The sequence below is a fragment of the Festucalex cinctus genome, chromosome 4 (assembly GCF_051991245.1).
Source record: "Festucalex cinctus isolate MCC-2025b chromosome 4, RoL_Fcin_1.0, whole genome shotgun sequence".
NCBI classification, from domain to species: Eukaryota; Metazoa; Chordata; class Actinopteri; order Syngnathiformes; family Syngnathidae; genus Festucalex; species Festucalex cinctus.
In genome coordinates, this window is record NC_135414.1 from 24,083,765 (window position 1) to 24,099,124 (window position 15,360).

The 15,360-nt window shown below is 41.0% G+C and overlaps 1 protein-coding gene across 2 annotated transcripts; it reads left to right on the plus strand.

The window, feature by feature from the left end:
• The first annotated feature begins 6,894 nt into the window (after nucleotides 1-6,894).
• On the plus strand, nucleotides 6,895-15,299 carry onecut1 (one cut homeobox 1). 2 transcript variants are annotated; one of them, XM_077519791.1, is made up of 2 exons: nucleotides 6,895-9,290; nucleotides 14,232-15,299. In XM_077519791.1, exons 1-2 carry the CDS (start codon nucleotides 8,204-8,206, stop codon nucleotides 14,522-14,524), a joined length of 1,380 nt encoding a protein of 459 aa, XP_077375917.1. In that variant the 5' UTR covers nucleotides 6,895-8,203; the 3' UTR covers nucleotides 14,525-15,299. The 2 variants fall into 2 exon arrangements, with proteins under 2 accessions (XP_077375917.1, XP_077375918.1); XM_077519792.1 differs by having other exon boundaries at nucleotides 6,895-9,275.
• Nucleotides 15,300-15,360: the final 61 nt, after the last annotated feature.

The following is a 15,360-nucleotide window of genomic DNA, read 5'->3' on the forward strand; positions in this document are numbered from 1 at the left end:
GTTGTCCCTTTAAAAGTTATTAAATATCTGCAGATATGTGAGGGGCAAGTCGGTAGAGTCATGTGACATCGCCAAGCCAAATGCCAAAGATAGTGAGTGTGATTACATAATAAAGGAAAGTACAGAAATACACTAGAAGTCGGTTAAAAAATATCTCAAAACCTGTTTCAATTTTGGATATCATTTTTTAGAATTTAGGGAAGATAAATTGTAATACACAAACTATGAGTAATACTGAGTCGATTCTTAATTCATCATAATTACAGTTGTAATTTTCAAGATCAATATTTACAATGTTGATTTGAACAATTAGGTCATTAACAACAAGACTCTGTGTTTGTATTTTCAAGGCCCAAATTTAAAATAGAGTCAATCTAGTGTTTTAAATGTGTGAATATTTTAGGGGAGCTTTTTTTTAATAACTATTCCTCTGAGATTTTGTTATGTATTTGGTCCACCAGACATATGTTTGACACATTATGTGCTTGTGATTTCTGTTGTAGAAGATGAATATTTTTAAAATGAGGATAACTGTTATTATATTATATTCCATCAGCATACAAATACTAATGTTTTCGTTTATGATGCTGCATTAGAATGACAGTATATGACAAACTATAACCTCAATTTTAAAAATGTATATTTGGACTCATATACAAATTATTTGTGTGTAAATATAGCAGAATGACTTGTTTTTCCCACTTGCATAGTCGTGTTGCAGCAGCCTCTCTATCCGAAAAGGGGGCTGACGCTGCAAGGCGGATCGAACCTTTCGATTGATACTGAAACAATTTGCATATAGTGATTCTCTTTGAGAGCGGCGCGGATCCATAACGAGAGCGGCCGGCTATTGAAATGCAAGCACGCCGGGAGAGAAGCACAATGCGACGGCTCGGGATAACCTGAAGATGTTTGCTTCATCTTCTGCTTCTTTTGGATCTTTTTTGTTTTTGAATGACTGCAACGCCGTGGATGCGGATTGTTTTATCGCGCGGCAGGATGGCTGCAACATGGAGGAAAAAAGGCGTGGGGTGGGGCGGGGGGGGGGGCTTTGCTGCAGGACTTGGAATGATGAGAGTGTGGTGGGAAAATGAGGATTTTCTTGTTGTTTTCTGATAGATGACATGCTGCAAAGGAGGGCTGCGTGACACACTATGCGGTAAATTCTGGGTCGTGTGCGTGAGTGTGTGCGTAGTGTGCGTGTGGTGCGTTTACGTGTCATACCGAGCTCACTTGAAAGGGGGAAAAACAAGACCTGGATCGCGTTGTATCCATCCGCACGTGAAGTGAACTTGAACGCACCACTGCCGGATGAGCATAAATTAGTGCCGTACTGCTGCATCCATCCCCGCCCTCTGAACTTCTTGTATTCTTTTTTAATTTTAAAAGAAAGTTTCGATTCATTCAACGCCATATTATTATTATTATTATTATTATTATTATTATTATTATTATTATTATTATTATTATTATTATTATTATCCCGCGGTTTCTATTCCAACGAAATACTTGCAAAATACTAATGCTATCGCAAATACAAAATACAAATATGGATATTAAACATGCACGTACGGATAACATCCAATACAACAGCTATATAGAATATAATAATAATAATAATAATAATAATACCAATGATTTACTTCCATAAATGGCATGCGCATGCGTTTTCTCATTAGGCAACTTGATAAGTGCTCACTCCGAGACCGACTATGAATGTATACCGTGATTTTGCATTACTGTAACTCGATTATCGATTGATTGTCTGCAAGGCAGAACACGTGATGAGCAGCGGTCGATGCATTTTGTGACCAAAATAAAAACATAATAATGACATTATTCGTTTTATCTGAAGCTTCCCCCCTTGAAATTGACATTTTTTGTTCTTTTTTTTTTTTTTTTTACATACAATCTTTCATCTGTTAATTTGACTGTAAGCAATAAGTGGGAATTGTGATTTTTTTTTTTTCCAGATATTCACAACTTCAAGCAGCTATAAAATAGTCATGGATATAATTATTACATGATTAATCTTGCGCGTGGATTTCATAGTGTATGACTATTGCAGTCATTACAATTAGTCAAAAATATTAGGAACAGCTGTTCAAGTGTACAAGGCACAATAACAAGCTTGCAGCAAACTAATACCTCAACATTTAACATATAACACAAGGTGTGTGTTGGATCTCCGGTGTACCTAATAAAGTGTCCAACGAGTGTACAAGTCAATGAATGCTGTAATGATTTTAGACTATAGTCAGTCAATTAAACCTATTTAATTCGTAATTTAAAAAAAAATGTGGAATTAATGCATTAAAACGAAAACGTGATAAATTAACCGTGTGTTGCTCTTACAACAATTAAGCTTTGTCGCCTCATTGGGAGTGCGTGGCCCAAAGTTGGAGTCAGTGCAGCATATGGAGCCCCTTAATGTCAAATGAGGCCTCGTTAATTGCACATGAGAGTGCACGAATGCGAGCAAGTGACGCGGAATGATGCCGAGCACTCATGCATGCATGCAGGAGGCAGTTAGCTGACGTTCCCGTGAGCAAGGCAGCACTTGAGCATCTGCTGGTTGAATAGCCTAATGTTTTCAAACTATTTTCGCTGTCACCCAAAAATAAAATTTGTTATTATTATTATTATTATTGTTATTGTTATTGTTATTATAATTATCATTATTATTATTATTATTATTATTATTATTATTATTATTATTATTATTATTATTATTATTATTATTGTTATTAATTGGACAGTTAGTCAACATTTACAGATGTTTATGGGATAGGCTAATCAATATTTTCTATCTCAATGTAATTTTTTAAACAGCTTTCGCGCAAAGGGGCTGGCATTTATCGTCTGTGTCGTTTTATTTGAGGTTTAATGAAGTAACTTTACTATGCTGTTTTTACTGCATTTTTTTATACTTATAATAAAACACAACTTGTAATGAAACACATATTTTAAATGTAAGTTTTATACTTCACAATAGCGGTTGTACAAATGGGCTTTTTTTTTTATTTTTTATTTTTTTTATTGTGTGTCATTTTGCGATTAGAATTAAGTATTTTCTTCCAATTGGATATTTTCTGAATTTAGGTTTACCGTTCTATGTATTTTTATAGGTATAATTTTAAATTTATTTTCATCTTTTTCCCTTTCACTGTTTAACATTTCCCCCCGTTAATATTTATCTATAATCATAATACAGTAAATACCTTAAAACATTTTTAATTTAATAATGCATTTACTACATCGACTCGGAATCATTCTTATTATAGCTTAAACCACGTGTTGTTGTTTGTTTATTATTATTAAAATGCAACACGTGGTACGATAAATAAAAAGCAGAATATTTGTTTGAGCTTTGTTTATTTATTCTACCAATTCAAAAGCCTCAGCTTGAGCCCCCCTGTAGGAATTCTAAATGTATTCCGTATCGATTATGCTGTGTTATCAAGGCCTGTGCACTTCAAATACTCAGTGAAGGCCACGCAGCCTTCTCGTAATGCACTTTTTTTTAACGTAAATTCGAGAAATCGGGGGTTTACATGCTCTAAACATATTTCCTTAAGGTTTTGAATGTGAAGGATTTAATCCTAAATCGTATTTAAAAAGGCATCTTTAATTTAATAAGCGATTAACGTGGTATTTGGTTTATGGGTTCTTAAAAAAAAAAGGATAATAACGAAAGGAATGGCATTCGTTTTTTGCAAAGGCTAATTCAATTTCCTTTGAAATGATCACATATGGGCTCATTTGTTAAATTTTACTCTGGCAAATGTCATTTATTGCCCCCCAGGCCTCCTCCCTTATTGTCATTTTCAACGTAAGCGTGTGTGTGTGGGGGGGTCTGTGTGCAGTGTGAGTCACTATTGATCTGTGCCCCTCGTATAGTCCTCCTGCACGGGAACAATGAATAGTCATGCAGCGTGGAAGCCATCATATAAGTCACTCACATGCACGTTGCTTTCTCCGCCTTGTTTTGTTGATTTGAAAGCTCGCGTCTGCACATGCGCTTAACAAATGGGCGCGCTGCTCTACTAATTGCCTGCTAATTGATGTGAGTGAGTTCATGCTGGGCGCGACGTGTTTTCCTGCGAGAAATAACGTGTTTCTTATCATTGTCTGTATAAGGGAAATGTCACGTGCGCGCGCACACACATCGAGGTCCTGGAAGGATGCATATCGATCCGTATGAAAATGGGTAGATGGCATGTAAGGCCAGCCATTGGCTGTTATTCTTGGAATATTGTGTTTAATATTCTTATCTATCTATCGATCTATCGATCGATCTATCGATCTATCTATCTATCTATCTATCTATCTATCTATCTATCTATCTATCTATCTATCTATCTATCTATCTATCTATCTATCTATCTATCTATCTATCTATCTATCTATCTATCCATCCATCCAGCACAAATTGGACTTGGAGTCACTATAGTTCCATAGCAGAATTTTCAGTTCTGTTGACAAGTATTCAAGCAGTGACGCAGTGGTTTTTCATGAAGGATGGATAGATAGATAGATAGATAGATAGATAGATAGATAGATAGATAGCCGTGTGACTGAGGGGAAGTCCCGTCAATAATTTTTTTTTACAATATGTTCTATGCGCCCCCACGAGTCTTCACGTCATTCTGATTCATATTGCCTTTTGGAATATGAATTAAGCAACAAAATACACCAATTTTTATCCATCTTAGGGGCGGCCATTTTGCCACTTGCTGTCAATTTGAAAGGATGGTCACAGCTCACCTGTTTTTCTGGATTTAGTCATAGGGTGTTCGCAAGCTGGGCGACACGGTGATGAGTGGTTTGCACGTCTAACGCCTCCCAGTACTGAGGACTCATAGATCGAGTCCAGGCTTCGGCCTTCCTGGGTGGAGTTTGCATGTTCTCCCTCTGTCTGCGTGGGTCTTCTCCGGGTACTCCGGTCTCCCCCCACATTCTAAATACATGCATGGCAGGTTAATTGGGTGCGCCGAATTGTCCCTAGGTGTGCGTGTAAGTGTGAATGGTTGTTTGTCTCTGCGTGCCCTGCGATTGGCTGGCAACTAGTTCAGGGTGTACCCCGCCTACTGCCCAAAACCAGCTGGGATAGGCTCAAGCACCCCTGCCACCCTTGTGAGGAAGAAGCGGTTAAGAAAATGGATGGATGTTCGCAAGCTGAACCCTTAGGCACAGTGATGTCATTTTTACTTGACTTCGCCTTTACATACCGAAAGACACAGGCCATGCCCAACCATGTGACAAAAGTACCATAGCAACTGCCAACCTAAAGCACCAAAACATAGTCACAATATGTGCAACTGTGCTTTTTTTTTTTAATTCTCGCTCCATATGGTAACCAGCAATCCAGATTATTTTGACAGCTCAAAACTGCTGTTGGCCACAGCTCACACCCAGACACTCACGCATGACGTCACACACTACTCAACCAGGCTGTCTCTTAAAGGCACAGAAACAAACCCTGCATTACATACAGTATTCTATTCACTTAATGCTTGGAAAAACAAATGACGTGTGCTCAAACACATTTACAGTGTGTCTAAAAAGTGTGTATTAATGAGATTAAATGTGTTTAATATGGGGAACCTGGGTACGAGTATTTTTTAAAACGTCATTTAGACTGAGACTAGACTACACGCAGGCGGGCACTATTTATTATCATTTGTCATTTAGATCAACATTGGATCACTTACAATTAATCAGGGAACTTCTAGAAACAGTTGGCTGCACTGAGAGAAAAGGGGGTAAATAATTTGCAATCCATTAAAAAAAAAAAATGTTTAACATGTATAAATTTTGTTCCACTTCACCATTGTGTACCACTTGGTGATGCTTCTTCTTCAAAAAAAAAAAAAATCGCATATATCTTTATACGTAAGAGGTCAAAAAGTTCAAGGGTGGCTACTTTACGTGTCCACACTTTGTGTACATTTACCAAATAAATCACAATATGTTCCCTGACAGCGTGTCGGCATTTCTACTTAATTTCCACTGGTGTGCGTGCGTGTGCGCGCATGTATGTGCGTGTCTATTCTGTACACGCTTGGTCAGACACACTTTTTTGGCAAGGAATTGAGTCCCCTTCTGTCCAGACACACGTCACACACACGCCGTTGACATTGACTTCACATCAGAGACAGTTAACTTCTTTAACTCCTTTTTTTCTTCCTCTTCTTCTTTTCTTTTGTTCAACTCGTTTCAAGCGAGCGTCATCTCCATTGTAGGGACCCCTTGACAGATGCGGGGGGGCCCCCTTAAACTGGTCCGGGACAGGGAAAAGTCTGAAAGGTTAATCTGCTGCCCACCCACCGGCCCCCCGCTCTCCTATACACACCCGCAGATGTTGGCTTTAGGAGTCTTGAAGCGTCACCTTTGACATGTCCCCCCCATTCAGTGGCGAGGGGGAGTCCAGCAGGACACTGACCGCTGCAAGCTGTCACCTCGCCTGCCGCCATATTAGTCTAAACGGCCCCTGACATCATGTTAGCATGGGGCCCGCCTTTATAGGCGACGTATTATAGAAAAATTGACTTTTTAATGGCTTGCTTACAAGTAGTTGGATTTCAGGCGTGCATGCCCACTTAAGTGTGAAGGTTCCAATGATACCGCAACATGTTGATAAACATACAGTGTGTCTATATATATATATATATATATATATATATATATATATATATATATATATGTACACACACACTGTGAGAGAGAGAGAGAGAGAGAGAGAGAGAAAGTCACAATGTTAAAATAGCCAGTTGCTGCTTCACGCATGCGCCATTTATTTAGAGTCTGGACGCAGATTAGCTTCTCCCGATCTCTTCACCATCTCGAGAAGTCTCCAATAAGACTACAAAAGTCACTAGATTTGTCGCTACTTGCTGTTTGGAAAAAGCGAGAGATGCACAACATTTGTCCTTTTAGTTCTGATACACTTATTGTGCTCTTCACTGTTGTAAATGTGTAAAATATTACAAAAACTTAGGCCAAGTTATTGTATAGTTCTTGGTTATATACTGTAAACCTATATGATATTTTAATTAAAGTGAAAAAATCGTCCAAAACCAATCCAATGTATAGTCATGTGATGCTACTATTCATTTTATATGCATTCCATAAGAAAAATGACTTGTCTGGCCTTACTTTGGACACATGAGGCGTTATTGCGCACAAATGGCATTTTAGTATAATTAAACGTGTTTCTTTAACTTGTAGGATTCAGTGTGACTTATTCAAACACACACACATAGACGCTAGGCTTGGTTCGTTAAGCCCTGTACTTGAACAATAGACACATCTGCTCATCGTTTTCTATCAAAAGCGAAGGTACCGCACACTAGTCTCCCTTCTTTTAGTTTAAACCGCCACATTCTGAGCAAACAGGCGTTGCATGGGAGCGGGGTGGGGTCGACCAAGAGAGAGGGACTGCTGCACTTGTGAACAAGTAAGTGCTTGTGAACTTCAGAGGCGACGGTGAATTTAATCAATGACGTGACGCGTTTCAATTGTTTGTGTGTGGTACGGGGTTAAAAAGTTTTTTGTTTTTTTTTGTTTGTTTTGGGAGTTTTTTGGAACGGCAAGTGAACCCGGAAGTAGAGCCCAAGCAAGTGGACTGAAGATGAAATCCGGTTTTAATCAAGAATATTTCAACATTTACCCCCAAATGAGAGAGGACGACTTCACTCTTTTTTTTCATTCGCTGTTATATCTTTCAAATATCCCTCGATCTGTCGTGTTCGTGTACAAGAACTGAAAGTATGTAAAAAACGAAAATGCTACCTGTCTTCCTTAAATAAGCCGTGTGACGTCATGCTAAAGGGGCGTGACTGTGTCAGAGAGAGAGAGAGAGACTACTGCGTGTGCGCATGTGCAGGCGCTGCGGCGGTCGACCCACACAAACAGAAAGAGAGAGAGAGAGAGATGGCGCGGCACCCGACCGGAGCGCAAGGACAGCTGGCTGGCGGTGGGGGGGCTTGATTTACAAAGGAAGGAAATAATATAACAAAATTTAAAAGAATTATATTTATCAAGGAAGAAAACGTGGATTTAGAAGACGGAACCGAGGTAGTCTGATTTTTTAACATTATAAAAAAAAGAACAAAAGAATTTAACTTTGAGGACTTTCGGTGGTGGGGGGCGCCAGCTAAGCAGGTCACATAGATGGTTGGTTCACAGAGCCACCCGGACCATGAATGCCCAGCTGTCGATGGAAAGTATAGGCGACCTGCACGGCCATGACTCCGTGAGCAGCCACGGGGATCTGCTGAGCGGCCACAGTCCGCACTCTCGTCCGAGCCCGCGGGGGCTGAGCCACCGCGCCATGGGCATGGCGACCCTCCTGGACGGCGGAGACTATCACCACCACCACCCGGGACACCTCCACCCGGCCATCAGCATGTGCGAAGCCCCCGGCATGAGCGCGAGCAGCACCTACACCACCTTGACCCCGCTGCAGCCTTTGCCCCCCATCTCCACCGTGTCCGACAAGTTCCCCCCGCACCATCACCACCACCACCACCCGCATCCCCATCCCCATCACCCGCATCCGCACCAGAGAATCCCGGGAAACGTCAGCGGCAGCTTCACGCTCATGCGGGAGGACCGCAGCCTGGCTCCGATGAACACTCTATACCCCGCCTACCACCACAAGGACCCCTGCATGGGCCAGAGTCTCTCCCCGCTGTCCGGCTCCGGTCTGGCGGGTATCCACACGAGCCAAGCCGGCCTGCCGCCTTACGCCCACCCCGGCGCCGCCATGCCCGGGGAGAAGATGCTGACGCCCAGCGGCTTCGAGGCGCACCACCCGGCCATGCTGGGCCGCCACGCGGAGCAGCACATGAGCTCCACGGCGGGGATGGTGCAGCTGAACGGCCTGCACCACCATCCGCACGCCCACCTCGGAGCGCAGGGCCACGGCCAGGGGCTGGGAGGCGGCCGGGAGCAGGCTTCCGCGCTCGGGCAGCAGGGAGCCATCAACGGCGGTGGAGGAGGAGGGGGAGGAGGCGGAGGCGGAGGCCAGATGGAGGAGGTGAATACCAAAGAGGTAGCGCAGAGGATCACCACGGAGCTCAAGCGCTACAGCATCCCCCAAGCCATCTTCGCCCAGCGGGTCCTGTGCCGGTCCCAGGGGACCCTGTCCGACCTGCTGAGGAACCCCAAACCCTGGTCCAAGCTCAAGTCCGGCAGGGAGACCTTCCGTCGCATGTGGAAGTGGCTGCAGGAGCCTGAGTTCCAGCGCATGAGTGCGCTCAGGCTCGCAGGTGAGCGAAGCCTCGGTAAAGCCACATTTTGATTCTATATTTTCATGACAATTGCATGCAGTTATCATCGACATTGACTCTCGAGGCTACTTAATATTCATAATAATTAATAACCAGGTCAAGTGGGCTGGGAATTTAATTCACAACATTTGTATCACGTCAGTATATGTCGAGTGTATTTTAGTGTATAGTTCAATTCGATAGCCATAAATATAAAAAAAAAATCTACATTTGTATTTTTGCATGTAATTTGCATTGAAAATATAGCTACATAATCACAATAAATAACAAGCAGCATGTAGCCTTCAGTGTCAATGCTCTTTGATTTATTTTGCGTGTTTGTTTATTTTCAATGCATTTCAGGCAAAGAGTGGCCTGCTGATTTTATTTATTTATTATTTATTTGTGACGAGTGTTTGTGTGCATTGTCGTTTTTGGTGTCCTTTTACCTCCCAATATCGATCTCTCCTCTTGTAAAGTAAGATCCTTGCACGAGGAATCGTTAGTGTTTATTTTGGTGCACATGCAACCGAGCAGCCCCCCTTTTTTGGCCTTGTTCTCGGTGTTAAACTTCATTTACAGGCCTTTGTGTGTGTGGTGATTTGTATCCCGTGCTAAATGGGATTTTATTGTCCCACAATGCATTGCAGCTCACTGGTGGTTATGTTTATTTATTCCACACTGGGGTGTGTGTTGTTTTCGCACACTCTAATTAACTGATAGACCTCTGTATTAATTTGTCCCTGTAGTAGTCAGGAGTCAATTAAGGGACGCGTGCGCACGCACGCATGCACGCTCACGCACACATTTTCACATGAGACTCAAATTGATTTTTTTTTTCTTCCTAAAGTTTATGAGGGTAATCGATGAGCTGCGCACGTTTTTTTTTTTTTTTTTTTTTTTTTTGGTTCAAGATGAGGAGAAATCTACAGACTAGATTAAAAATGCGTGCGTGTGCGCATGCGCGTGTTTGTGTGCGTGTGCATGTAATCCAATTGATTAGTTCTCTATGGCTTCTGCTGTCGTGTGTGAGTGTGCACGCGTGCGTGTGAGAATTGTATTTAGAATTACAATTTTTAAAACGTTAAATGTGAGTTCTAAGATGTTAAATATTTGTATTAAGATTTAAAAGAGGGATTTTTTTTTAATTTAAAAAGGGCTCCAATCACAATTGCATTCAGCCTGTAGTCTTTAAATGTGTTTTCATTATTGCTATCATTCAGAATAGGAAATATGTTTATTGGTTCATAAATCACAATCACAGACAGACGTATCTTTAAAAAAAAAAAATCCTTAAACAACAGTGAACACATGTTGGACACACACACATTATTATTAACATCATTTTGAAAATAATTTTAAAAGTGAAAGTTGTACAAGACAATTTCTAAATAATAATTTCTGTGTGTCTAGGTCTGTGTGTGTTTTCGAGAGACAATGTGCTGAACTGGATGTTATATTGTTATTGATTTTAGGCTTCTGAAATTTATCTCGGTCCTTTTTTCATTTTCCCTCATGTATACAATCCATGCACGCCATGCATGGAATTGCAAAACATGGCCAAATAGTATGCACATTCGTACTTATATTAAATAATGTATACTCTGGCTGTATAATAACATGTTCTGTAATCCGCTGTGGCCATGCTAAACTTGTGGGAAAAAAAATATACATAATATAACAATTAAATAAATGTTCATTACTAGTATTTGAGCTAAATGTTCCGCATTGTGAAGGCCGGATCAATATGTTCTCAGGGTCCTCATATGGCCCACGGACAATAGGTTGCCCACCACTGCCCATAACTACACTGTCTTTCATGAGTTGAGCCTATAGCTGACCACAGTGTAGTTATCTCTGTTTCTTGTAATGATTAGCTGGAAGCAACCACAGTGTTTGTACTCGTGTACATGTGTGTGTTGCGATCAGAGGTCCAGGCCGTGCCAAGTCTCTCCCACTGTCTGCGTGGCCTTCACTCCTGCTGATTTATTATAGCAGCTTCTCCACCAGCAGTTAATGTTTAGGAACACTCGGGGCAAGCATGGCTGGGCATAGGAATGAATTATTATTAATATTATTGCAATTATTATGATTAACTTTTGGTTTGCCGAGATATGACATGAAAGTGCAAAGTGTGATGCTGATGATAAACTAACTGGTGCAAAATTCAAGTCAAATGTATTTTGGGCACACAATCAGAAAGAAGTTCATGTTTATTATTGTGGTTGTATTTTGGATTCCCATTTTGTTTACATATCAACCAAAGCAGTACATTATTTTTGTTCGTATCCTCTGGTGCTTATGAGTAACCCAAGTCTGCCCCCTCCTGGTCTGTTATATCTCACGCTGAATGGGAGAAGTGAGTCTTGAAAAAGACAGCATGCGATAAAATGGCAGCCATCCGCTGAATACTTGATGTTCTTCCTTTATTGGGGGTCTATGTTTTGTAAACAATACAATGACATCTGCCACACAGTCTAGAGGTTCTCGGCCTTCCTGAGTGGAGTTTACCTGTAGCAATGGTTCACTTTTCACATTTAAAAATAGTAATGTTAGGTACATTAAAGGCTAACTTGTGTATAGATGTGAGTGTGGATGGTTGTTTGTGTATATGTCCTTACGAGGGGCGCACTCGCTATTGTTTCTTGGAAGGATAGTTGAGTGTTTTCAGCACCATGGACAGCACCCATTGTTGCCTCACTGTCACCGCTGTCTGCTGTTCACCAGCACCGTAGTGGAGCAACTTGCCATTATCTTGACATTAATGACAATGCTTTTTATATCTATTCTACACTCCAGAATAGCCGGCAGCCATTCACAAGGCACAAGTAGACAAACAAGCATTCTCTTTCACATCTTTTTTTTTTTTTGGAATGCGGGAAGAGATTCAAACCCAGAACCTCTCAACTGTGATGTGGTGTGGGGTTTGCATTTCTCTGATTGGAGCAGATTAAGTTAAATGAAAACCCAAAATTGTCCAGCGGTATGAAGGTGAATGTGAATACTTGTTTGTCTACACTGAATGGACCCTGGGGATTGACTTGGTGACCAGTCCAGGATGTATCATCAAATAAGTTGCAGCTCACATAGTCAGACCCTTTTTTCTGCTTAGGCTATTTGTTAATAAAAGAGTCACCGTAACACAGCAGATTTCCCACACAGATCAATAAATCAATGATGTTGCAGTGAATGTACAATAATTACATAAGTGAATTGTGGAAGTGGATTTTTTTTTTTCCTTTCTCACGGCTCCATTTATATTCAAAATGTATCAAATTTCAAGCAACCTTTAAGGTAAAAAAGAAAAAAAAAAGTCAGGTTTGTTGTTATTCTTGTCTTGAGGTAGAAGTAAATTGCATCATACTGAGGTTTGTTTATCTACATGAGAGAGGTGATTGCTGACTCGCTTACATCTTCCCTATCTGATAATTATACAATATGATGTCATTGCATGCCAGCGACCTGCAGTGTAATTCACTGGACATTTGTGACTGTAATAAATACTGGGAAACGCAAGGAGCACCACCCTTTTAGTTTCTTTCCTAAAGGACATGAGGAATTGTATAGCGCAAAGGATTAGAGAGCAGTAATCAACACCATACAGGTTAATAACTAACTGTACAAGTCAACCTGAAGACTTTCTTTACAACAATGTGTCCTATGCGTCCCCACTGGTCTAAACATAGCCTTTTGATTAATTTAGCGTTTGTTTGAATATGAGTTAAGCAGCAAAATCCACCTGCTTTTACCCATCTCAGGGGGCGGCCATTTTGTTGCTTGCTGTTGACTGAAAATGACATCATAGTCGCTCAGGGTTCAGGTACTAGCCAATTGCAACTTGAGTTTGGTCCTGTGACATTTGCAAGCTGAGCCATGATTAGTCATTACCTGATCCTTGAGCAACTTTTTTCAGTTGACAGCAAGTGGCAAAATGGCCGACCTCTGAAATGGATAAAAACATTTGCCACTTAACTCATTTGCCATTTGCCAAAAACATTTGCCACTTAACTCATATTCCACTTAACTCACATTCCACAAATGCAATATTCATCAGTGTTTAGACTATAGGGGTACAGAGTACATATTGTAAAGAAAAGCCACCATACGCCTTTGTAACACTATCAAGCATTAAACATATCCCTGTTTTTGGAGGGCACAAATTTACAACTTCTCATGCAGTTCAAATAAACTGTCAATGGTTATTATATGAAAATAAACTGCTGTTTGTGTACTTTTGAAGTCGGTGTTGGGGTGGCAATTTCATTTGACATTTTTCATGGCTGGTCACAATTAAGCAAACTAGGCGGATATGTTATAATCTGATTCCTTTTTTTGAACTGAAAGTCACCATTTTATTGGCCTAATTTGGTTATGGCGTTTTGCCGGACCACTCACTTCTCCTTCTCTGGTGGAAAAGTCATGAAGTTGGAGGCATTATTAGTCGATGTCTGCCATCTAGTGGTGAACACAGGTTTCTGCGAACGATAATGGATAGATGTATTATACTGGCCCTAGGTGGTCAAAATGTGTAAACGTAGCCAGCATGCCAACTGACTTAAAAAAATAAAATAAAATAAAATAAAATAAAAATAAAACTTCTCTAATTAAGTGATTACTGCATGTTTTTATTAAGTATTATAGATTTTTATGAAATTTTATAGACTTTTTTTTTTTTTTTTTTTTTTTTTTTTTTCAGTAAAAACGCAAATGTATCCGTGGTATTTTTTATATTTCAATGATTTTCATCAAACTGATTATTTTGAATTATTGTATTGTTTTACTAAGACATGTTTTTAATATTTGAATTACCCTATTTAAATCATCATATTGGGAGATGTTTGTAATATTTGAGCAACCCTATATAGTCATCCTGAGAGATGTTTCTGATATTCAAATGATTGCATCGACGACTCACATCCCTGCTCCCTCTTCTTGTCTTTACCGGCCTCTCCTCAGCGTGCAAGCGCAAGGAACAGGACCACGGCCGCAGCGATCGGGGCAACCCGGCGGTGAAGAAGCCCCGGCTGGTGTTCACGGACGTGCAGCGGCGGACCCTCCACGCCATCTTCAAGGAGAACAAGCGTCCGTCCAAAGAGCTGCAGCTGACCATCGCGCAGCAGCTGGGCCTGGAGTTGGCCACGGTCAGCAACTTCTTCATGAACGCGCGCCGCCGCAGCCTGGACAAGTGGGTCGACGACGGCTCCGGCCACCCGCCCGGCGCCGGCCTCAGCGCCTGCACCAAAGCCTGAAGGAGGACCGGGACTGCGCTTTTGACCCTTACTCATGGACTTGACTCGGTGGAAAAGCTTTAAAACTGAAGAGAACCTTACAAAAGACCTCACATTTTTGCCCTTAAATCTGTACTATATTCATATTTATAGTATCCAAAGATGAGAAAAAAACAAACAAACCAAAGACTTCTTCTTTCTTGTTTGACCTGCTTTTGACATGTTTGTGTTACACACTGCAAAAAGACTACCGTCCCCCTTTTCCTGTACTTACATACTTTCTCTGGTCTCTAGCTTTACGACCCTTTCCCACTCTCACTATCTGACTCCCAAAATGGAGGTTCTAATCAGTCGGAGCTCCAGTGGGATTTGGCCAATCAACGTTAAAGAAATTTAAATCCCACAGGAGTTACTGGATTGTTGCTTTTTGTTCGTCTTTTATTGGATCCACAGAAAGTTACGGAAGAAAACAAGCCCATAGCGTAGAGTACTAGCCCCAAATTCCCAACCTGGACCGCGATGTAGTGCTTTCCTTCCGACGTGCTGAAACATCGTTTTAAACAAGAGAAACCAAAGCCTCATTCATACAGCCTATGCTTAAAATGGTAGCAGTGCTATTGACCAAAGATGATATCGTGTAGTTGTTAACGTAGCCGCTGCTGGAACATTCTCAGTCATACATCATTTCTTGGCATGGGCCGATTACTGGTTTGACGGTTTACCTTGGTTTTGCAATCTTACGTAAATGAGCCACCACTTTCAAGTTAATGGGCTCTAATTAACTTTTTGTTTCTCTTTTTTGACCAGAGAGGGGAGGGGTGAGCAGTTACATATGAGGGAGGGGAGCAAAACGAAAG

Coding starts and splice junctions, on each gene's coding strand:
- onecut1 (XM_077519791.1), top strand. CDS start 8,204: ATGAATGCCCAGCTGTCGATGGAAAGTATAGGCGACCTGCACGGCCAT. Junction 9,291..14,231: donor CGCAGGTGAGCGAAGCCTCG/GTAAAGCCACAT, acceptor GCCTCTCCTCAG/CGTGCAAGCGCAAGGAACAG.